This window comes from Anomaloglossus baeobatrachus, chromosome 7 (assembly GCF_048569485.1).
Source record: "Anomaloglossus baeobatrachus isolate aAnoBae1 chromosome 7, aAnoBae1.hap1, whole genome shotgun sequence".
NCBI lineage: Eukaryota > Metazoa > Chordata > Amphibia > Anura > Aromobatidae > Anomaloglossus > Anomaloglossus baeobatrachus.
Window position 1 is genome coordinate 55,711,829 of NC_134359.1, and position 23,932 is coordinate 55,735,760.

At 47.7% G+C, this 23,932-nt stretch overlaps 1 protein-coding gene across 1 annotated transcript in view; it reads left to right on the top strand.

Annotated features, from left to right (window-relative positions):
• Positions 1 to 23,932, top strand: part of UBR3 (ubiquitin protein ligase E3 component n-recognin 3) — a gene marked incomplete at its 5' end in the record, with an annotated part of 224,320 nt that overhangs the window by 112,873 nt on the left and 87,515 nt on the right. Inside the window, 2 exons of the mRNA XM_075319687.1 lie at positions 14,645 to 14,794; positions 15,771 to 15,904. Of these exons, the coding sequence (XP_075175802.1) occupies positions 14,645 to 14,794; positions 15,771 to 15,904 (284 nt within the window). The remainder of the gene's footprint in view (positions 1 to 14,644; positions 14,795 to 15,770; positions 15,905 to 23,932) is intronic.

Consider the following 23,932-nt stretch of genomic DNA (forward strand, 5'->3'; position numbering starts at 1 on the left):
TCGGGCTTCAGTGTTCTCCCACCTACCCGGTGACCGAGGTACTGGACCTCGCTCATGGCCAGCTGACACTTTCCCGGCTTGATGGTCAAACCTGCCCGGTGGATCCGCCTGAGCACCTGTGCTAGATGCTCTAGGTGATCTTCCCAGGTGGGACTGAAGACGGCAATGTCATCCAGGTACGCGGCCGCGTACCCTTCAAGTCCCTTGAGCAGGGTGTTGACCATCCGCTGGAAAGTGGCAGGGGCATTCCTCATCCCGAATGGCATCACCGTGGACTCGTACAGTCCAAATGGGGTAATAAAGGCAGAGCGTTCCCTGGCCTTGCGAGTCAGGGGGATCTGCCAATATCCCCGGCTCAGATCCATGATGGTCAGGTACTGAGCCCCGGCCAACTGATCGAGCAGGTCATCGATGCGTGGCATTGGGTACGCATCGGCGACCGTGACCGCATTGAGCCCCCTGTAGTCCACGCAGAACCGAGTGGTTCGGTCCTTCTTAGGGACGAGGACTACAGGCGAGGCCCAAGCGCTGTTGGATGCCTGGATCACCCCCAGCTTCAGCATCTCGTCAATCTCCTGGCGCATGTGTTGCTGCACCTCCAGGGAGACCCGATATGCTGAACGCCGGATCGGGGGATGATCCCCAGTGTCCACGTGATGGACAGCCAAGTCAGTCCTTCCGGGCTGGTTGGTAAACAACCCCCGGAAGGGGAGGAGGGTGGCCCACAGCTGGGACCGTTGGTCTTCCAAGAGCTGGTGGCCAACCTCCACATCCTCAATGGATCCGCCTGCCCTAACCTGGGCTAGCATATCCAAGAGGGTTTCCGCTTCTCCCTCCTCGGGCAGGTTGCACACGGGGAGCGCACATGCCTCCCGCTCATGATGTGCCTTCATCATGTTCACATGGAAGGGCTTCCGCCTTCCACGGGCAGGGTCCAGGGTGACCAGGTACGTCACAGGGTTGAGCTGCTGGTACACGAGGTATGGGCCTTCCCAGGCTGCCTGAAGCTTGTCCTGTGGTACGGGGACCAGTACCCACACCTTTTGACCCACTTGGTAGGTCCTCTCACAAGCGTTCTGGTCGTACCAACGCTTCTGATCGGCCTGGGCTTGAGCCATATTGTCGTGTACCAGTTGCGTCAAGGCCTGCATTTTGTCCCGGAAGCGCATGACATACTCGATAACCGACACTCCAGGGGTGGCCAAATCCCCTTCCCAAGCCTCTTTCACCAGAGCCAGGGGGCCCCGCACACGTCGCCCGTACAGGAGCTCAAACGGTGAGAATCCTGTTGAGGCCTGTGGAACCTCCCGGTAAGCAAATAACAGGTGTGGGAGATACCGCTCCCAGTCACGCCCATGGGAGTCGACCAACATCTTAAGCATCTGCTTTAAGGTGCCATTAAACCGCTCGCACAGGCCATTAGTCTGTGGATGGTACGGGCTGGCCACCAGATGTCGCACCTGGACTTGCTTACAGAGGGCCTCCATCAGCTGGGACATGAATTGGGTCCCCCGGTCAGTGAGCATTTCCTGGGGAAAACCCACTCGGGAGAAAATCTCCAGCAATGCGGTGGCCACCTTGTCAGCCCGAATGGACGACAAGGCCACTGCTTCTGGGTACCGGGTGGCATAGTCCACTACCGTCAGTATGAAGCGTTTCCCGGAGCTGCTGGGGATGGCCAGCGGGCCGACCAGATCCACAGCCACCCTCCTGAAAGGCTCATCGATGATTGGCAGAGATACCAGTGGGGCTTTGGGGTGTGGCCCCGCCTTCCCCACTCTCTGACAGGTTTCACACGAACGGCAGTAGGCAGCCACATCGGCCCCCATTTTTGGCCAGTAGAAATGCTGGTTTAACCTGGCCTTGGTCTTAGCGATCCCTAGGTGTCCGGCCATCGGAATCTCATGTGCGATCCGCAACAACTCCGTCCGGAACGGATAGGGTACCACCAACTGTCGGTCCCTGGGCCACGCCTCCGGTGAACCCTGCTGGACCGTGGCCCGGTACAGCCGTCCTTGGTCCCAGACCACTCGCTCCGGGTCCGAGTCCGAGGGAGGCTGTGCCGCCTGCTCCTTAAGAGCTTTCAGGCTGTCGTCAGCTTCTAACGCTGCCTGAAACCCCTGACTAGATGTGGCCAGAATCGACGAGACTGTCACATCTTCAGTCAGTACCCCGGGACCTGTGTCCTGGCCTCCACCTGACTCGGCTGCCACTTGGTCAGAAGGGGAAGAGCTATCGGACCTCCGGGAGGCCCCTTGGCTTCCAGCACTCCCACTGCGGGTGACAGCGGCCACAGCCGCTGCGACCGTGGGTCGTGCCTGCTCCTCCTCCGTTCCTGACCAAGTCGCCGGTTCAGGCAGACCTACCTGGCTTCCTGACACCCCGGTTGTGGGGGAACCATGCACCGAGATCTTACCTGGGAGCACTTCCGCTCCTGGACCGGCCCCAATCTCACCTGCCTGTTCCCCTCCTGCAGCAACAGAACCCCGCTGTGAAATCTCTGGGGACCCCACATTTGCTGTGGTAGCCCCCACCCCACACACTGGTCCTCCCCCTGCAGCACCCTGCTCTCTGCTTATCCCTGCAGAGGGCAACAGATCCCAGCTCACAGGCTGGTTACTTGTAGAGGCATTGTCACACCTTTCTCTGACCCCCTCCCCTGTCACAGCTGCAGCTGTGTGTGTGTCTATGGTGTCTATGCAAGCAGAAATATCAGAGTTCACTCCCTCCTCCCTTACATCATTCATAGATAACACATTAACATTGTCCGGAGGCATGTCAGTACTGGCTGAAGGTTCAGCCCTTGGTTGGGGCCCAAACTGGGAGGTTATCTGCCCCAAATCTGTCCCAAGTAGCACGTTTGCGGGGATCCGATCAGTTACCCCCACCTCCCTCACCCCTCGCCCTGCGCCCCAGTCCACATAAATGTCAGCAACAGGCAGCGCCGGGTCAATGCCTCCAATCCCGGAGACAGCGAGGGTTTTTCCAGGGATCAAGTCTTGGGGGGACACCATCTCAGGCCGCACCAGAGTCGCCTCCGAGGCGCTGTCTCGCAGTCCTATGGTCACAGACCGGCCGACGGTGACAGGTTGGAAGCTGTCCAGGGACCTACCACCACCCCCACCCACACAATACACCTTGGGCGGCCCTTGGGACGGGGACGGAGCCGGGGCCTTGGGACGCTGAGGGCACATGGCCTTGAAGTGTCCAGGTAGGTTGCACTGGTGGCACCGTCTTGGTTCTGCCACGGGCCTGGAGAGGGGAGTTGAGGGGGACACCCCCTGCAGTCTAGGGGCAGGTGGGGCAGTCGCAGAATTCATCTTACCCCCTCTCCAGGTGCTGCTGGTGGCTGCTCTCCTGGCTTCAGGAGCCCGATTGTTGGTGTAGTCATCGGCCAGGGCAGCTGTAGCCGTGGACCCCTTTGGCTTCTGGTCTCGGATGAACTGGCGGAGATCCTCAGGGCAGTTCCACAAGAGTTGCTCCGTGATGAACAAGTCCAGGATCTCCGGTCCGGTGGAAAGTTGCAGGAGTTGGGTCCAGTGGTCGGCAGCTCGGGCAAGTGCCCGCCGGTGGTCAGCCCAGGAGTCCTTTGGTCCCTTCTGCAGGGTCCGGAACTTCTTGCGGTAGGACTCCGGAGTGAGGTTGAACTGTTGGATCAGGGCCCGCTTGATGGTGTCGTAGCCCTGATCTGCCTCAGCAGGCAAGTCCCCAAGGATTTCCAGGGCCTTACCCCTTAAACGGGGGGTCAGGTATTTGGCCCACTGGTCCTTGTCCAGATGGTGCTGCAAGCAAGTCCGTTCAAAAGCAGTCAAGAAAGAGTCCAAGTCTCCATCCTTCTCCAGCACTGGGAAGTCCTCAACACGGACCTTTGGAAGTTTGGTGTCTTGAAGGTCACGTGTGGCTGATGAGGGCTGGAGCTTGGCTAGATGCAGCTGGTAGTCACGGTCTGCCTGTCGCTCTCGCTCTTCACGCGCTGCCTGCCGCTCTCGCTCCGCAGCCTCACGCTCTGCGTGCCGCTCCGCAGCCTCAGCGTCACGCGCTGCCTGCCGCTCTGCCCTGCGCTCTGCCAGGAGTTCCTTGTAGCCCTTCTGGTCTCCAGCCTGGAGAAGGGCCATAGCCATTTGAAGAAGGCTATCCGAGCCTCCCAGGCTCGGTGGAATGGCACGTGGTGATCTGCGGCACGCTGCAGAGCTAGGCGATTCACTGTCCCTTTCCGAGCGGAGGGCTGGCATCTGGCTCGTTGAGGAACCTTGGGTGAGCTCCTCCTCATCTTGTCCAGCAGTGCCAGGTTGCGCAATGTCCTCGGCAGAACGGTTTTCTGGCGTCGAGCTCCTGGAGGACTCGTGGGCAACCTCCTCATTGCTGTCCACAGCACCGTCCTCCCTCTCTTCGGCTCCTGCCTTAGCATTGGCCAGTTGCATAGCTCTGCTCCTGGTGCCATCAGCCATTCTTGCAGACTTTTGGTCACTGACACAGAACTGACACCTGATGCCTCCACACACCTTACAGTATCTGCACTCTGACACTCTAGTGTTGAGCTAGTCTGAAGACCCCAGCAGCCACAGCTGCTGCAGGCAGTCTTTAGTGTCTGGGAGTATGGGTCTCACACTCACACACACTATTATCTCGATCCCACCGCTATGCCACCAATATGTCACAAACCACCGGGGGGGTCACTCAGAAATCCCCCGCGCTGGCTACCAGTACGTCACAATCGGGGGGTAACAAGTGGGGGTCACCCCTCCTTTATACCTCCCGACCGACAGACAGAGCACGTGACGCGCTCTCTAGCGCCCCTCTTATAGTCAGGCCAATTATGGAATTGCCCGACAATAAGCAAGGAGGCCGCTATACTACTTATGCCGATTATTGAAGGGTCCCCGGTGAGAGTAGGGTATATATTCCCCCGACCTCCGCGGGCGGAATATATAAAATCTCCCCGAATCTCACTGGCCTCCCCACAATAATCCTTGGCACAACTCGCTGCCACCAACCGCTTCACGGTAACTATTAGCCGAACACACAGACGTGGGATTCAAGATCGAGATAACAGAACAGCCCAAGATTAATTATATAATTTAATCAGCCTAAAGCACACTAGAAACTACAATATATACAATAGGGAATCTACAGAATATACATATGTCAGAGTACAGTTACAGACAAAGCATGGTTTACAACAGGTATGCAATTCAATCAGTTACCTTGTGCGTCTGGCCACAGGGGGGCGCTGTAGACCAGGTTTCTAGGATCCTTCCCACAGATGTTTCCTACACGTGCCCCCAGCGAAAAGAACACTGGAAAATGGCCGAAGTAGGGTTATCAACCTGGGCAAATCCAGGTCCCCTCCTACCTTAGTGACCTCAGAGAGAGCACTGCTCCACCCCTGGCTTGAGTTATGGACAATCCACAACATGGAATATGGGCCATAACTTTGCCTGGGAGCGTCGTAGGCGGACGCCAATGCTCTCATTGTGACAGTTATGAATTTAGCTACAGAACGAGGGGACTCATGACCTGTCTGCCAGTTCCCCATTGGCTGATATCACGCCTGGGGCATTTCCCAATGTCCTGCTCCCATAAAAAGGGTGTGCCAGCATCGTCCGCATGCGGAGACACCATTTTTATGGTTGCCATATTTATCGGAAATATGGCTTGCGAGATATGAACCATTTTTTACTGGAGTCGTTCTGTCTGGCTATTTCCATAGCCTTGCTAACTAGCTAGCAGCCCCCACTACAGGGTCACGGCAGGGAGTCATCCTGTGTCCATTGTCCCCAAGCCACCTAATTTCCATATCACAGGACATGGCCATGGAGGTGTAAGTGGAACACTGAGAACAAGAAGGGAGGGGGCACTGCCAGGGAGTGATGAGGGATTATGACTGGAGTCATAATTCATCTTCATATCCCGGGATTTGCCTCACACCAGCTTATTGTAAATTGTATTGTAAGGCTTTTGATTGGAACATATTTTGCTTTTAATCTTACTATAGTCTCTGTGTGCAAAAGAAATAAATAAATCGATGGACATTTGCTAAACTTAGTGGTTTTCTGGTTGGAAAAAAAAAAACAAAACAAAAAAAACCCAACAAAATCCAGGCACATTAAAACAACAACTGTGTAATGGCCGTGTCTGACTGTATAGGGACATGGTCTGATAATACAGGGTTTCCCAACTCCAGTCCTCAAGGCACACCAACAGTGCAGGTTTTTGGGATTTCCTTAGTTATTGCACAGGTGTTAATGTAATTACCTGCCCAGGTGCTGGTTCCAACAGCAGTGCAATGCTAAGGAAATCCTGAAAACATGCACTGTTGGTGGGCCTTGAGGACTGGAGTTGGGAAACCCTGTCAGATAATACCACAGCTCTTGAGCAGGAAAGGACGCAAAAGAGTATGCAGACCTTACAGCACGGGATCACAAAGGATTCTTTCTTTGAGGTAAACATTTTTTTTTTAAAAAAATAGTCAGGGAAATGATTTTACCTCACAGAAAGAATCAGCTGTGATCCCATGCTGTAATGTCTGTATACTCTTTTGTGTCCTCCCCGACCCAGGAGATGTGATATGATCAGACCATGTCCCTGTACGGTCAGACACTGCCGTTACACAGTACACAGCAGGGACACATACAGTACAGACCAAAAGTTTGGACACACCTTCTCTCTAGAACAACTGTTAGGATCAGACTTTGTGCAGCAGGCCTTCATGGTAAAATAGCTGCTAGGAAACCACTGCTAAGGACAGGCAACAAGCAGAAGAGACTTGTTTGGGCTAAAGAACACAAGGAATGGACATTAGACCAGTGGAAATCTGTGCTTTGGTCTGATGAATCCAAATTTGAGATCTTTGGATCCAACCACCGTGTCTTTGTAGAAAAGGTGAACGGATGGACTCTACATGGCTGGTTCCCACCGTGAAGCATGGAGGAGGAGGTGTGATGGTGTGGGGGTGCTTTGCTGGTGACACTGTTGGGGATTTATTCAAAATTGAAGGCATACAGAACCAGCATGGCTACCACAGAATCTTGCAGCGGCATGCTATTCCATCCCGTTTGCGTTTAGTTGGACCATCATTTATTTTTCAACAGGACAATGACCCCAAACAGACCTCCAGGCTGTGTAAGGGCTATCTGACTAAGAAGGAGAGTGATAGGGTGCTACGCCAGATGACCTGGTCTCCAGTCACCAGACCTGAACCCAATCGAGATGGCTTGGGGTGAGCCGAACCACAGAGTGAAGGCAAAAGGGCCAACAAGTGCTAAGCATCTCTGGGAACTCCTTCAAGACTGTTGGAAAACCATTTCCGGTGACTACCTCTTGAAGCTCATCAAGAGAATGCCAAGAGTGTGCAAAGCAGTAATCAAAGCAAAAGGTGGCTACTTTGAAGAACCTAAAATATAAGACATATTTTCAGTTGTTTCACACTTTTTTGTTAAGCATTTCATTCCACATGTGTTAATTCATAGTTTTGATGCCTTCAATGGAAATCTACAATTTTCAGAGTCCTGAAAATAAAGAAAACTCTTTGAATGAGAAGGTGTGTCCAAACTTTTGGTCTGTACTGTATATACCGTATGTTTATCTCAGCACAGGAACATATTATTTAAACACATCCAGTTGTAGAATCTATTATTATTCTATTTATTCTATTATCTATTATTATTATTATTATTATTATTATTATTATTATCTATTTATTCTATTATTTAATATTAACTTTGTGGGGAAAACCCTTAATTATTTAGCAATTTACGGCTTCTTAAAAATCTCACCAGTACTAGGATACATTTAATTATACAACACGTTTCCATGGAGACCGACTACCGCTGCTAGACAGCAGAAAATGCAGAGCGCAGCAAAAGCTTGACTTTTTTACCTTCTATTGAGCTTTGTACACACTGCTTTGACCAGAATGACCAAAGTGCGCTGTTATCTCCTAATCTTGGCCAGTTTGCGCACTGTGCTTACACTCTAAATGGCATTGGTGGTTGGTCTCCTAGGTAACGAGCTGTAGACAAAAGAAAAGTGCAAATTTCTACAAACAGTAAGGCTCTGTTCACACAGGGTTTTTTTGCTAAGTTTTTGCTGCATTTTTTAGCTATAGATTTGCTTTGGTTTTATGCAAATCCATGCTAATGAAACACTGCTTTTTACAGTCCCAGCAAAGTCTGACATTTCTGAAATCTCATACGCACGCGCGCACACACACACACACACACACACACACACACACACACACACACACACACACACACCAGGTTTTTTTCCTGCTTTGTCAAATACCTGCGTTTTTGGTTAGGTTTTTAAAGAATAAACATGTCAATTCTTTGCTGCAGATTTGCTGTGTTTTTTCATTGATATAACCCAGTTGTAGAGAAAAAAAAAAAGCAGCAAATCCGCACCAAATCTGCAGCAAAAATGCATTAAAAACGCAGATGGCTCAAAGGATCAGGTTTTGGTCAGGAAAAAAAAATTACCAAAAAAGCCCTGTGTGAACATAGCCTCAATTGGAAAAATGCTGCTAGCGACAAGCACTATCTGATAATATCCATCTATGAAGATGCAGTAATAAGTGGAGCAATGCTCTTTTTGTTTTTCTTAACCATAGGTTCTTGAAAACGACCCATGGAATTTTTTTTTTTTTTGCTTAGGAAAGATAAGTGTGAAAAAAAAATGCTAAAAATAAAATAAAAAGCTTCCATTCGCCCTTTTTCCAGGCTATGCAGATCCTTCACATAGACGACGTCTGGGCTCCTGCATTGTTTATTGCCGGCCCCGGTGTGATTTCTTCCGCTTGCTGTTCTGTATTCATTGGTTTTCCGAGGAATCTCTGCCAAGCTGGAAAGTTATATTTATATTATAAGTAGAAGTGGGTGAAAAATTGCTGGCCACATGAGATATTGCTGAATGAGGCTGGAAGTAACCCAAGATTCATGGAAACGCGGAGAAGCTCTGATCTTTTCTATGGAGGGTTAGAGTTGTTATCGGAGATAATGTAGTTCACAGGAATCTGCGTCACAGAGCAGTCACCCCGGCCTGACAACACATTATTTCTCTCTCACTTGTTACAATCACAGAATCTTTTTTTTTTTTTTCTCCCCCCTTCATTGTGACAGTGTAACCACGCGCTTCACGTTATAACCGCTGAGGGTCAATAATGCGTGGTGCGGAGTGGACATAGGTGGCCTGTTGTCAGCCGCCAGCTTCGTATAGATCAGAAATAAATGGTCTATTGGATGTTATTAGCAGACGTCGCTACTGAAGGAGCCGGGGAATTGGTAAATGTGGCACTACCCTTTTATAAAGCAAAAAAAATATATTTTAAATAATAATAAATTATTTTAAATAATAATTATAAATTAAAAAAACAAAACATTGAAATCCATAGAGCGTTTAAGAGCCCATTTAGACCGGCCGACTGCAGCCATTACATGACCGCCAGTTGCCGATGTGTAAGTCGATCAATTTACCCCTCTATGACCAATGACATTCCTGTACGTCATTAGTAGTGCCTGTCCCTTTAATGCGGGCTCATGCGACGAGCCCGCATTGTTCCACATGCATGTCTGCTGATCTGATCTGCCGACATGTGCAGCTAACAGACGCAGGTGGCTGCTAGTTAGATTGCGCTGACTGCGTGATCTGAGGCGCTCCGGTGGGGATCGCACCATTCCCCGCCAACATCTGCGGCCTTGTGACGCTACCACGGGGTGCCAATGGGTTGTCGTCATGTGCTTCCTGTGAATGCTGGCAGAGCACTGACATGCATAGGTGATCAGCATTTCTGCTGATCAGACCCATGCTGAAGCACCGCTCTAAACAGCAGAAGCAATCAGACAGTATTTGCTTCATGCCCCCTAAAGGGACTAATTAAAATAAGAAAATAAGTTTTTAAAAATATGAAACCCCCAAAATTCAAATCACCCCCTTTTTGCCCCATTGAAAATAAAACAATAAAAAAATAGATATTTGGTATCTTTGCATTTAGAAATACCCATTCTATTAAAATATAAAATCAGTTAATCTGATTGATAAAGGGCGTAATGAGAAAATAAATCAAGTGCCAGAATTGTTGTTTTGGTCTCTGTAATATAGTTACATAGTTACTTAGGTTGAAAAAAGACCTAGGTCCATCTAGTTCATCCTTCCTCCACCAATTATACATTTTGTCACCAAGTAATTTATAACCAACAATGTTGTGTGTACTGAGGAAATCATCCAGCCCTTTTTTAAAAGCTGTTATAGTATTTGCCATTACTACCTCTTGTGGTCGGCATTCCACAGTCTGACTGCTCTAACTGTAAAGAACCCTTTCCTATTTAGCTGTTGGAATCGCTTTTCTTCCACTCGCAGTGAGTGTCCCCTGGTCCTTAGTATTGTCTTTGGAAGGAATAAGTCATGTGCCAGTCCTTTATATTGACCACACATGTATTTATACATATAAATGAGATCTCCTCTGAGACGTCTTTTTTCTAAGCTAAACATATCTAACTTTCCCAACCTGTCATCATTTGGGCGGCCTCCATTCCTTGTAGTAGTCTAGTTACCCGCCTTTGAACTGATTCTAACTTCTGAATGTCCTTTTTAAAATGTGGAGCCCAAAACTGGATCCCATATTCTAGATGTGGCCTTACAAGTGACTTATAGAGGGGTACCAATACGTTGGGATCACGGGATCTAATCTCTTTTTATGCACCCTAAAATCTTGTTTGCTTTAGCAGCTGCTGCCTGACATTGAGTGCTGCTGCTCAGCTTATTTGTAATGAGAATACCCAAGTCCTTCTCCTGTTCTGTAGTCCCGAGTTTACTTCCATTTAATGTATACGCAGTTATAGGATTACTCCGTCCTAGGTGCATTACTTTACATTTATCAACATTAAATCTCATTTGCCAAGTATCTGCCCATTCTGACATCTATTTTTTTTTTTTAAACCAAAATGTTTTTATTAAAGATTTTATACAATACATAAATCAGACAAAATCTGGGTCAACATAACCCCAAAATCCCCATCTCTCCCTCCCCCCAAGTGGAAAAAAAAATAACCCCAAAAAATCACGTATTTGAATGTTCACCACTTGTGATGAATAGATGTCTTAGTTCTCCTTAGAAAGTACAATGACCAAGGGTATATTAGAGGATCAGGATCATCAACATTCTCGTCCCGGTTAACATCATGTATACCAAAAGTTAGGCTAAGACAACCATTCTGACATCTTATCCAGATCTTTTTGTAATATTGTACTATCAAGGTCAGTTTTTAATATCCTACATAGTTTGGTGTCATCAGCAAAGACTGACACTTTACTACCAATCCCATCCACAAGGTCATTAATAAAGAGATTAAAAAGAATTGGTCCTAGCACAGATCCCTGCGGCACCCCACTGCTGACTATAGCCCATTTAGAGAATGTTCCATTTATGACTACTCTTTGTTTACTATCTTTTAGCCAATTCCTTACCCAGTTGCATATAGTTTCCCCTAGTCCTTGATTCTGGAGCTTTAGTAACATTGCATTAAAATGCAAAAACAGGCGATCAAAACATCACATCTACCCAAAATTGTATAATTAAAAATGTCAGCTCAAGACGTGAAAAATCACTGAGCTCCAGATCCTGAAAAATGAGAACGCTACGGGTCTCGGAACATGGAGACAAAAGTGCAATTTTTTTTTTTGACAAATTTCATATTTTTTTTTTTTTTTTTATAAAACTTAGATAAAAGTAAAACCATATATGTTTAGTGTCTATTAACTCCTACCAACCTGGGGAATCATATATAATAAACATGGTAAATAAAACCCCAAAAATACATTGTGTAATTGCACATTTTATTTGCAATTTCACCGCACTTGGAATTTTTCCCCCTTTTTCCAGTACAATATGAGGTAGAATGAATCGAGTCATTCAAAAGTACAACTCGTCCCTCAAAAAACAAGCCCTCATATGGCTGTACTGACGGAAAAATAAAAAGTTATGGTTTTTTGACGAAAAAAAGGAAAAAACTAAAAACGAAAAATCGCCAGCTGTTCAAGGGGTTAATGGGTACGTGGAAGGCACATCAATGCACACAGAGCAGTCATTAATACCCTCTCTTATTTGTAAACAAACTTAAAAATAATTTTGCCCAACAAATTCAGCGTTTTGCTCGTTGAGCATTGACCGGGCAGTCCTTATCGGATTTTTCAGATAATAACTTTTCACTTATGTTCACACAGTCCTTTGCAGTTATGTTGGCAAATTTGCATCAAAATCCAAATGCATTACCTGCAAATTTTATCGATTTTTTTTTTTTTAAAGTAATCCATTAAAGGGAACCAATCACCAGGATTTTCGTATATAACCTAAAGCCAGTGCTACTGGCACTATCAGGCTGACTCTGTACATACCTGTAGTGGGCAGCTCGGATGTTTAGGTTTTGAAATACAAGAAAGTGAAGTTTGTAAAATGAGCAGCTTCTTGAGTGACAGATGCAATGGAGCAGATCATATATTCATAGTTATCCCCTCCCCCTGTTAGAATTAGCATTAGTATTATACAAACGACTCACTTTGCCTAGCAGGACCTGTGGTGAGGTCATACCCATGTGACCTGGTATCCAGCTTTGGTGGCTGAGGCTCCGCCCCTTCTGGTCACATGGGTATGACCTCACCACAGGTCCTGCTAGACAAAGTGAGTCGTTTATATAATGCTTATGCTAATTCTAACAGGGGGAGGGGATAACTATGAATATATTATCTGCTCCAGTGCAACTGTCACTCAAGAAGCTGCTCATTTTAGAAACTTCACTTTCTTGGATTTCCAAACCTAAACATCCGATCCGACCACTACAGGTATGTATAGAATCAGCCTGATAGTGCCAGTATAGCACTGGCTGCAGGTTGTATGCGAAAATCCTGGTGATTGGTTCCCTTTAACAACTGGGGAACAACCATTAAAGATTTCCAGTAAGACTGTGTTTTCTGACCTGAACATTTTAGTTAGGACTCGGAGAATTGTGGTGTGTCCTGATATAAGGCTATGTGCGCACATTGCATTCTGCCGTGGCAAATATTCTGCAGCGTTTTGTTACTGCATGTGCGTTTGGAAAACAAGGAAGCCGCGAAGACACCATCACATGTTTCTCAATGCTGGCAGGAAACTAGCCAGGTCTTTCACTGGGAAGGAACAACCACGGGAAGGGCAGTCTCCAGTCAAGGAGACCACCTATGCCAAAACATGGTATCCATCCGCAGACAGCTGTTTCGGGGTATTTGCCCCTCATCAGTGTGGAGTAGGAAACTGGCTAGTGGGAGCAATGCCTAGTAGAAGACTATATAGGTAAGGATGGTTGACCTTAGGGAGATCAACATTCAGCACCGCGGAGCACCATCACGTGTTTTCTCAATGCAGTGATTCTAGAGCAATGCCCCCTGGGAAATATGCAAAACAAGGAAGCCGCAGAGACACCATCACATGTTTCTCAACGCTGGCAGGTAACTAGCCAGGTCATGTGTGGTTGGCATGCAAAACGCTCCATTTTAAAACGCAATGTGCGCATGGAATTTACTAAATTCTCATAGACTTTGCTGAGAACTCATGTGTTTACGCTGCAGTTTAAGACGCTGCGTAAACACATGTAAAAACGCAATGTGCGCACACAGCCTTAGTGTCCATACACAGGTGGTCACCCTTGGACGTATGAAGTCGGCATACCTGCACACTCAAGGATCAGTTTTCTTGGATGAGTCAAATGCAACTGTTGCTTCTTGTGTGTATGGTGGTAGATTTGCCACCCATTGTGGAACTGGTGGTACATCTGTGATGGTCAGGCATGTGCATGAGACACTAGGGAGACGCATTCGGTCAGTGCTCGGGACAAATAATGGGTAACAAGTTACATCACCATTGTACCACGGTGTGAGAAGACCATGCAGGTTCCTGAAGTTTTGAGCTGAGCTGCGGTTCTTGGATTGGGCATATCTAATATCAACATGCCTGATCCTTATTTCTCATGTTAGATAAACCATCTCTGCAGGTGTTTTCTTTTCTTGTCTTTCTATCTATCCTTTTATCTTATCGTCGTACCTATGTCTCTATCGTAAACAGCGGTTACGTAAGATGTCTGGTTAGAAAAGCCTTTCCCCAACATAATGGTTTGGATACAAAGTGACCTTATGGTTTTCATTAGCGGCTCCAATATGAACGGTGTCATCGCAAAGACGTACTCTTTAAAATTGGCACGAGGAACCTTTATTCCTGTTCCAAAATGGAGAGCTGCAATGTGGACACTGGACTGCTGCTCCATTCATTCTCTACGGGCCTGGTGCAAATAGCCGAGTGTGGCGCTTGTCGGCCTCGTAGGGAATGAATTGAACAGTGTTTGTGCGTCCAACCTGCTGCTACCTTGTAACCGGTATAAAGGTTCTCCATTCTGCTGCTCAATTGTACGACATTTGTTTCCATCATATGATATATTTTTTTTATAAATATTTTCTGTTCCGACAGTCGGGGTGAACTTATCCGAGCATTTCTTTGAGTGATCGCAGGGCCACGGATTTTTATTTCTTTTTGTAGCCTTTTTATTTTTTCATATTTTCTGTGCGTCTTATAAAGCTGTCCAGTAATTCTTTCATTGTAAGTAATATTTTTTTTTTTTAACAGAATCGCCCGAATCTGATGTTGCCATGGAGATAGCATCTTCCGAACACCAAGTGTCTGAACCAACATACGACTGTGTAATATGCGGACAGAGTGGCCCTTCAACAGAGGACCGTCCCATCGGGCTCGTAGTTTTGTTGCAAGCAACATCCGGTAAGGTTTTGTTTTTTTTTCTCAAATGACGTCTGCATTATAGGTCCTAAAGGACCAGTTCTTAATGTTTTGGAAAAAAAAAAGTAATCTTGCAACTTTATAACTGCCCACTGGGGCTGTTCTATACTCATACTCTAGAATTGCACATTAACATTAGCAGCAATAGAATGACAGACACTATCTTTTATATAAAGCATCTAAAGAGCGTGTGCAGATGTCATTGTGAAGGGAGTGTGAACGGTGACGTCACCGATTGTGATTTGGAGGATCCTGTGTTATCTGCTGTATAGAGGTGTTCCCTGTCCATTATAACCCTGCCTGTGATGATAATGAGACTTCTACAAAGTCTTCTTTGACATTTTTCTGGTTCCTGATGTACATGAAGAATCTATGGAGCAAAAACATCACATCCTTGTACATTTAGTATCCACAGCTGGAGCAGATATCAATAGTTGATCATGTCTGATGGAAATTACATTTGGCAATCCTGTCTCTTGCTCAGTCCTACAGAGGGAACAGTAGAGCAATAGGAACTATTGGAGCAGGTTATATTTTGATCTGGGTTTAGGCAATGTACATGAATAGTTATATAGACTCGAGAAGGCCTTGAGGTCACCTAAGTACATTAAACAAAATATTAAAAATATATAATTTAGTTGTTTTTGTTAATTATTATTATTAATGGTAATATATTATTATTATTAATATTATTAATAGTATAATATTACATAATTATTTATTACTATTGTTAATAATAATAATAATAATATACATTATGTATTAATTAATTAAGCTACTTTATTAATACTAATAATTAGTATTATTAATAAAGTATTATTATTTAATACATAATATTATTACTATTAATAATACATTAAAATATTTATTAAAATATTTATTAATGCTATATTACTATTATTAATAATATATTATTTTTTTTTGCTTTAATGATTTCATGTTTCTGAACTCCTTTTAGTTTTGGGACACCGTCGTAAACTGTCTGAACCGAAGAAGCTTCCAACCAGCGAAGAGGAGCAGATCTATCTGGAGGGAACGTGTGCCGCAGCGCATGACGTCAGGCTCACTATATTACAGCGCCATTTCAATGACGTGAGTGCGGCTACTATGTCTCAGATATTGGCTTGTATTCTAGTCTATGAAAAAGGAGTGCTCCGACACATAAAAGTGGCAACTTAAGAAAGCGATTAGTAGTTAAATGCTGCTGTTGTAAGTGCAACTGCTGAAATAAGTGCTAGACTGGAATGATTCATTGGCTCGGCATACTATTCCTTGGATGCTTGGCCATTAAGCCTTTTTTGCTGATTGTAGAACAAATTTTTTGTTAAGACACAGACTCCTAATTATGGTGGAAGAGTCCCACTATGATCCGTTACGATCAGTCGTCAGCATGCTGTTCTTAAAAGGAATCGGTCAGCAGATTTTTGCTATGTAATCTGTGAACAGCATGAGATAAGAGCTGAGACACTCATTCAAGTGACGTGTCACTTACTGGGCTATGTTTTTGTTTTTTCAATAAAATCTGTGTTTTATCAGTAGGAGATTATCAATACACGACAAGCTGCCTTGTACATAATTGTCCAACCCTGCCCCTACCACTGATTAACAGCTTTCTATCAATATGCAATGTACACAGCTGCCATTCATTAGTGTGGGCGGGGTGATGCACAGCTCGGCATTCCGAGCTCTGCAGCAGAGAAAACTGGGATTCTAGTAAATTAAGTGATACATCGCTGGAATCCGGGTCTCCTTCCCTACATCATGCTGCAGCAAGATTACATAGCAAAAACCTGCTGACAGATTTCATTTAAGGTAAAAAAAAAAAACTGCAGCAAAATCAAATTAACTCTGACCCATAGTCAGCCCCTTTTTAAATATCTAATTTTTGCTTATCGTTCTCATGCTTTCTTAGTCCCGCTCCTTCTTTTTCACCACCACCGTGTTATTCGAACACCTCTGACATGCTCAATGAGAGGCACTTTGCTAGTTTTTCCCCATCTGTTTCATTTCAAGAGATCTGTCGCTTTAGGCTCTGTACTGCCATCCATCACCGGCCGAACATACGTAGAGGTGCGCTGAGATTTATGAGTATGATACTCGGAACAATTAGTCTCTCATTCGCTAGACGTGGTCAAGAGGAGATTTCGGTATGACTCCTTGTGCGATGACTGTTAACACCGCCGGAAAATGAGTTTTAATTGGTAGAAGACCATATATGTTTACTAATGCCCAATATCGATCCTATACACGCCCGGACATAGGATGGACTCACAGATCGATCAAGGTCAGATGGGAAATAGCATTTACTTAGCTGTAACCTTATGTTTGCCGTCCATATATATTCACATTGGTAAAGATATGGAGGGGGATTCTTAAATACCTTTAATGTTGTGAACTTTTCCACAACAGACAAAAGTTACATACATAATAAATAAATATATATATATATATATATATATATATATAAACTGTTAAAAAAATAAATAAATATATATATATTATAAGTTAAAAAAAGGTATTGTACCATGGAGATGCATAGATCTCAAATAAAAATAGTAATAAAAATAAGCAGATACTCACTGTCCTATTGTCCAGTGATGCTTCTCCATTGCTTCTCTTGCCTTTGGTGATCGGCTGCAGCTGTGATGTATTGTCTACAGCACTGCTGCAGCCGATCACCATTGTCTACAGCACTGCTGCAGTCTGTCACTTGGTTCAGCGGCTCGGGTGGTCTGCAGCGGCTCGGGCGGTCTGCAGCGGCTCGGGCTTCTGTGCTCGCCTTGTTCCGTCTGCCCTCCAGTAGATCACGGAGACTTTAAAAGTCCAGCTTATCATTTACTGTCAAAGGAATATGGATTGTTTGTTCTTCAGATGTATTCTTCTGTGTGTGACAAATGGAATCGCCAGGGTGCGATTATCGTGGCCAAAAATCTTCTGTGAAAGCGGTCTGGCCGTATATTGATCGCTAGAATGCAATTCAGGGCTTTGAAGTGTGCTAGAACCTGAGCGGCCACAGGTCAAGCTTTATGGGGTTTTCATGATGGTTTCCAGTGTTCATGGACGTTACATATTTTGTTTATGCTTTAGTAAAAGCCGACTTGTCTGTTTACATTTTGTTGTGCATCCTAATAGCTGTTCTATATACTGTATTTTTCGTTTTATAAGACGCACCCCAAATTTAGAGAGAGAAAAGGTATAAAATAAATCTCCGGTGGCGTCTTTTCGGAGGGCGGAGGTGGTGGAGCGGGGTCACTGGAGACAGAGCGGTGCTGGAGTAGGGCGATGCTGCGGTGCAGGCTGTGTTGGCTGCGGGGGGCCATGCTGGCTGTGCGGCAGGTCACAGATGCTCTGACTTCGAAGAAATGTCTCTCGGAGTCTACGTATACGCATATTGAGTTTTCGGCTCAATGACTAGCTGAGATCTCATCTGCACACGCGCCACCTCTGGGCGCATTTTCCATATGTCTGATGCTGGGAGATCAATGGGCCATAGGTGGCGCGTGCGCAGATGAGATCTTGAGCTGAGATCTCCATCTGCACACACACCGATTCCAGGCACCATTATTTGAAGCGCGCACCACCGACAGAGCATCTCACCCGCCCCACAGCCCTGCTCCACACAGCCCCCGCTGCTGCAGCCGCCGCCATCACAGCCCCCGCTGCTGCAGCCGCCGCCAGCACAGTCCCCCGCTGCAGCCCCCGCCAGCACAGCCCCCCCCTGCAGCCCCCACCAGCACAGCCCCCGCTGCAGCCGCCGCCAGCGCAGCCCCCGCTGCAGCCGCCGCCAGCACAGCTCCACACTGCCGCCAGCACAGCTCCACACTGCCGCCAGCACAGCTCCACACTGCCGCCAGCACAGCTCCACACTGCCGCCGCCAGCACAGCCCCCGCTGCAGCCGCCGCCAGCACAGCCCCCGCTGCAGCCGCCGCCAGCACAGCCCCACACTGCCTCCGCCAGCACAGCCCCACACTGCCTCCGCCAGCACAGCCCCACACTGCCTCCGCCAGCACAGCCCCACACTGCCTCCGCCAGCACAGCCCCACACTGCCTCCGCCAGCACAGCCCCACACTGCCTCCGCCAGCACAGCCCCACACTGCCTCCGCCAGCACAGCCCCACACTGCCTCCGCCAGCACAGCCCCACACTGCCTCCGCCAGCACAGCCCCACACTGCCTCCGCCAGAACAGCCCCACACTGCCTCCGCCAGAACAGCCCCACACTGCCTCCGCCAGCACAGCTCCACACTGCCGCCAGCATAGCTCCACACTGCCACCGTCAGCACAGCCCCCGACCGCAACCGCCGCCAGCACATTACCCATTCTCCGCTTCCCGGTAAGCTACATTTGCATCATAAGATGCAACCCTCGTTTTCCTCCCAAATTTTGGGAAGGAAAAGTGCGTCTTATAAACTGAAAAATATGGTAATTAATTTAGTGGGTTTAGGGTTAGGGTTGCTCCATCCTCTAGAGTGGATGCTGGGAGCTACTAGTCACTTTTACTGAATTCCATTTTTATTTTAAATATTGCAATTTTTTTATTTTAAAAAAAAAAAAAAGGCATTTTGCAGTTGACCTTACAATTCGACAATCGTGCACCTGAAAAAGAAAACCTCGTGTGTATTTCAAATCTGCAGCAATCTTGTTCTTGGCGGATTTCACACTGTTTAATAAATTGTTAGAGTAAAAACTGCAACAAAAAACCTGCAATTCACACATGAAGATTTGTGACCAGATCCACAGCTTGTGAGCATGGCCTTATGGTATTAATATATACAGGGAGACTGAGACAAGCTGCAAGATGCAGACCCCAGAAACTGGGGCACTTGAAGATGCATTTATCTGCCTTTGCATATCTTATAGAGACCGTGTCATATATGGCCGGGATAAGAGAGGACTCTTCCTGTTTAAAGGGGTCTTCAAGCACTTTGATATTGACAACCTGTCTTTAGGATAGGCCTTCAGTATCAGATCTGTGGGGGTCCGACACGCGGCACCCTTTTCTATTCCCATTACATTCCAGCGTGGCTGCGTGAAAAGTACTGAGCTGTAATACCAGGCACAGCCACTATGAAGCGTATGGAGTCAGAGACGGTGTTGCAGACCCTCCAATCGGGACGTTAGTCTAATTTTCATCATCGGTATTGTTGTTTTGTTTTTTTGGTTTTTTTAATGCAAATTTTGCATACCTCAGTGTTGTGCCCCTGCCGGTTTATTGCAGAGAAGGTTACATTGTATCATTTATGCACATTTATTAATGATTACATCTCTTCCCGTTTAGTTTCTGCCTTTAATATTGAACTACTGATTGGATAAAAATAAGGGAAAAAAAAAACAGCCTTCATTCGGAAATAAGTGCGGAAAGCGGCAAACCTCCCACAGCTTGGCTGATGTGCAAACCGCGGCCATTACTCCCATGCTGTTCCTAGTTGATTTGTTCTTGCTGCTTTCTAAATCATATGGGAGTGTCGGAGCGGTTTCCATTTCTGCACCGTACCTGTCACTCTGTGTCTCCTACAGACAAGAAATAAGTGGGATGTCATTTATTGATTTTTATTGTTTCCTCTGTTGGCCTTCATTAGGCCCCTATCACTGCCATGAACCCTAAAACTGTCAACCCTGGATGGGGTGTTTTTTTTTGTTTTTTTTTTTAGCAATAATTTTTATTTTTATATTAAAGCAAAACATGGGTTTGATAAAAGCAATACTCATGACAATATCACCTTTCAGATACGCAATCCTTCGTAATTTCCAACCTCAACTGAATTACAAATTGTTAAACTACCCCAGCCCTCCCCCAATACACGTAGGGAGATCCTTTTTCTGTTTCAATAGCACATTAACGCCCATCCTTTTCTTCAAGAGCACAGTCTCAAACTCTTACATCCTTAGGCTATGTGCGCACGTTGCGTAATTCATGCAGTTACGCTGCGCTTTGTAGCGCAGCGTAACTGCATGCGTCCTGCGTCCCCTGCACAGTCTATGGAGATTGTGCAGGGGCCGTGCGCACGTGGCGTCTTGGAGCGCAGCGCTTCGGCTGCTGCCCGAAGCGCGCATTCTAAGAAGTGACATGTCACTTCTTCCGTGCGCTTTGCCGGCAGCCCCTGCTGTCTACGGCAGGAGCTGCAGGCAGAGCACACGTTCTCTGCCAGCACCATGCGCTTCAGAACGGAGCTTTTCAGCTGCGCTCTGAAGCGCACCTTTTAGGTGCAGTGCAGAGCGCACACGTGCGCACATAGCCTGATTCTGCTATTACTTGGGGCCCCCTGTCCCCTGATTGTCTGCAGGAACTTTCAACTTCCCCAATATGCCACTTATGCCCTCTAGTAGGTACCATTCCGATAACGTGAAAGGTTTCATATAGACTAGACTCTCTCCTCTACAGTCCATCCTTAATGCTGCAGCCAGGGTCACCTATCTGGCTAACCGCTCCTCGGATGCCTCTGCTCTGTGCCAGTCATTGCACTGGCTGCCCATATATCACAGGATCCAATTCAAACTGCTTGTTCTCACCCACAAAGCTCTCCACAGTGCGGCACCCCCTACATCTCCACCCTCCTCTCTGTCTATCACCCCACCCATTCTCTATGCTCCGCAAACAACGTTCGGCTAACATCCCCACTAGTCTGAACCTCCCACTCCCGGATCCAAGACTTCTCCCGAGCTGTACCAATCCTCTGGAACGCTCTACCCCAAGAAGTTAGGACAAATCACAACTTACTCAGCTTCAGACGGTCTCTAAAAACATCTTTTTAGGGTGGCCTATCACAGTCCCTAATCGAATTAAGTCCAAATAGCCCCTCTCCACGACTTCTCCCAACATAACTCTGTCAAGCCACACCGCACCCAAAAGCAACTCAAAGATTGACTGACTGGTTCAGGCAGCCTTTATCTACCATTTCTTTCTTTGAGATGGCTGGACCGTCATTGTAAATATGCACCTGTACCCTGTCGTCCTCCCAACTCATTGTAGATTGTAAGCTCTCACGAGCAGGGTTGTCTTCGTTGCTTGTATATGAACCTCTGAATTGTAACGTGCTGCGGAATATGTCAGCACTATAGAAATAAAGATTATTATCTATATATATAATTGCCTTATTCTGTCTGTCTGTCTGTCTGTCTGTCATGCTCCAAAATTGTGTCCTTACGGTGACACAAAGCTGATTGGCCGCTGGGCTCGCCATGGCCCCGCCCCCCCCCCACGGATTGGCCTCTCGCCCCGGCTCTCTGCAGGCCCCGCCCCCTCACGCAATGCACGCTCGCTCTGGCCACGCCCCCCGCACGCAATCCCCAACTGACACGGACCCCGACTCCCAGGTGAGTACACACACACACATCAGATCACACTCACTCTCACACACACCTCACACATCACATCCACACACTCACAACATCCTGGGATATCGCTTGCTTCTACACCGGCTCCGTCACGATCCCAGCAGCGCCAGACATAACCTTGCGATGCTGGGATCTTCACGGAGCCCGTGAACGCTGTTAACCATTATACACATCGGGTAACTAAGGTCCCTTGGTTACCCGATGTGTATCATAGTTACCAGTGTACATCGGCTCACACTCACTCTCACACACACCTCACACACACCTCACACACACCTCACACACACCTCACACACACCTCACACACACCTCACACATACATCACACATACATCACACATACATCACATCGCATCCACACACTCACAGCATCCGGCGATATCGCTTGCTTCTCGGCCTCGATACTGTGCTGTTGTGACCTTCCAGGACCTGTCGGAGGATCACATGGCCAGAAGCATGTGGTATCTCCGGATGGTGTGAGTATGAGCGCGTATGTGCAATATCGTCAATGTGTGTGTGCGTGAGTGTATGCGATCGGGTGTGTGAGTGTCGGCAGAGGAGCATGGCGTGCTGGAGGAGGCTGATCCTGGGGAAGGCTGGGATGGAGAGGCTGATGCTGGGGACAGAGAGGCTGATGCTGGGGACAGAGAGGCTGATGCTGGGGACAGAGAGGCTGATGCTGGGGACAGAGAGGCTGATGCTGGGGACAGAGAGGCTGATGCTGGGGACAGAGAGGCTGATGCTGGGGACAGAGAGGCTGATGCTGGGGACAGAGAGGCTGATGCTGGGGACAGAGAGGCTGATGCTGGGAGGAGAGAGGCTGATGCTGGGGACAGAGGCTGATGCTGGGAGGAGAGAGGCTGATGCTGCGGGCAGAGAGGCTGATGCTGGGGACAGAGAGGCTGATGCTGGGAGGAGAGAGGCTGATGCTGGGGACAGAGAGGCTGATGCTGGGAGGAGAGAGGCTGATGCTGCGGGCAGAGAGGCTGATGCTGCGGGTAGAGAGGCTGATGCTGGCGCAGCATGGCGGATGGAGCACGTTTGGGAGTGCGCAGCATGGCGGATGGAGCACGTTTGGGAGTGCGCAGCATGGGAGATGGAGCACGATGGGGAGTGCGCAGCGTGGCGGATGGAGCACGTTTGGGAGTGCGCAGCATGGGGGATGGAGCACGTTTGGGAGTGCGCAGCATGGCGGATGGAGCACGTTTGGGAGTGCGCAGCATGGCGGATGGAGCACGTTTGGGAGTGCGCAGCATGGCGGATGGAGCACGTTTGGGAGTGCGCAGCGTGGGAGATGGAGCACGATGGGGAGTGCGCAGCGTGGCGGATGGAGCACGTTTGGGAGTGCGCAGCATGGGGGATGGAGCACGTTTGGGAGTGCGCAGCATGGGGGATGGAGCACGTTTGGGAGTGCGCAGCATGGCGGATGGAGCACGTTTGGGAGTGCGCAGCATGGCGGATGGAGCACGTTTGGGAGTGCGCAGGATGGGAGATGTAGCACGATGGGGGGTGCGCAGCATAGGGGATGGAGCACGATGGGGAGTGCACACCTCCCCCCAACACACACACACACACACACACACACACACACACACACACACACACACACACACACACGCGCGCGCGCGCACTGCACAACACACCACACACACACACACACACACACACACTGGGAACCACAAACAACTGCCCTACACAGACACCCACACACAGACAACGCTGCACACACAAATATACGCACATACCACACAACACACACATTGCACAAAACATACCTCCCCCCAAA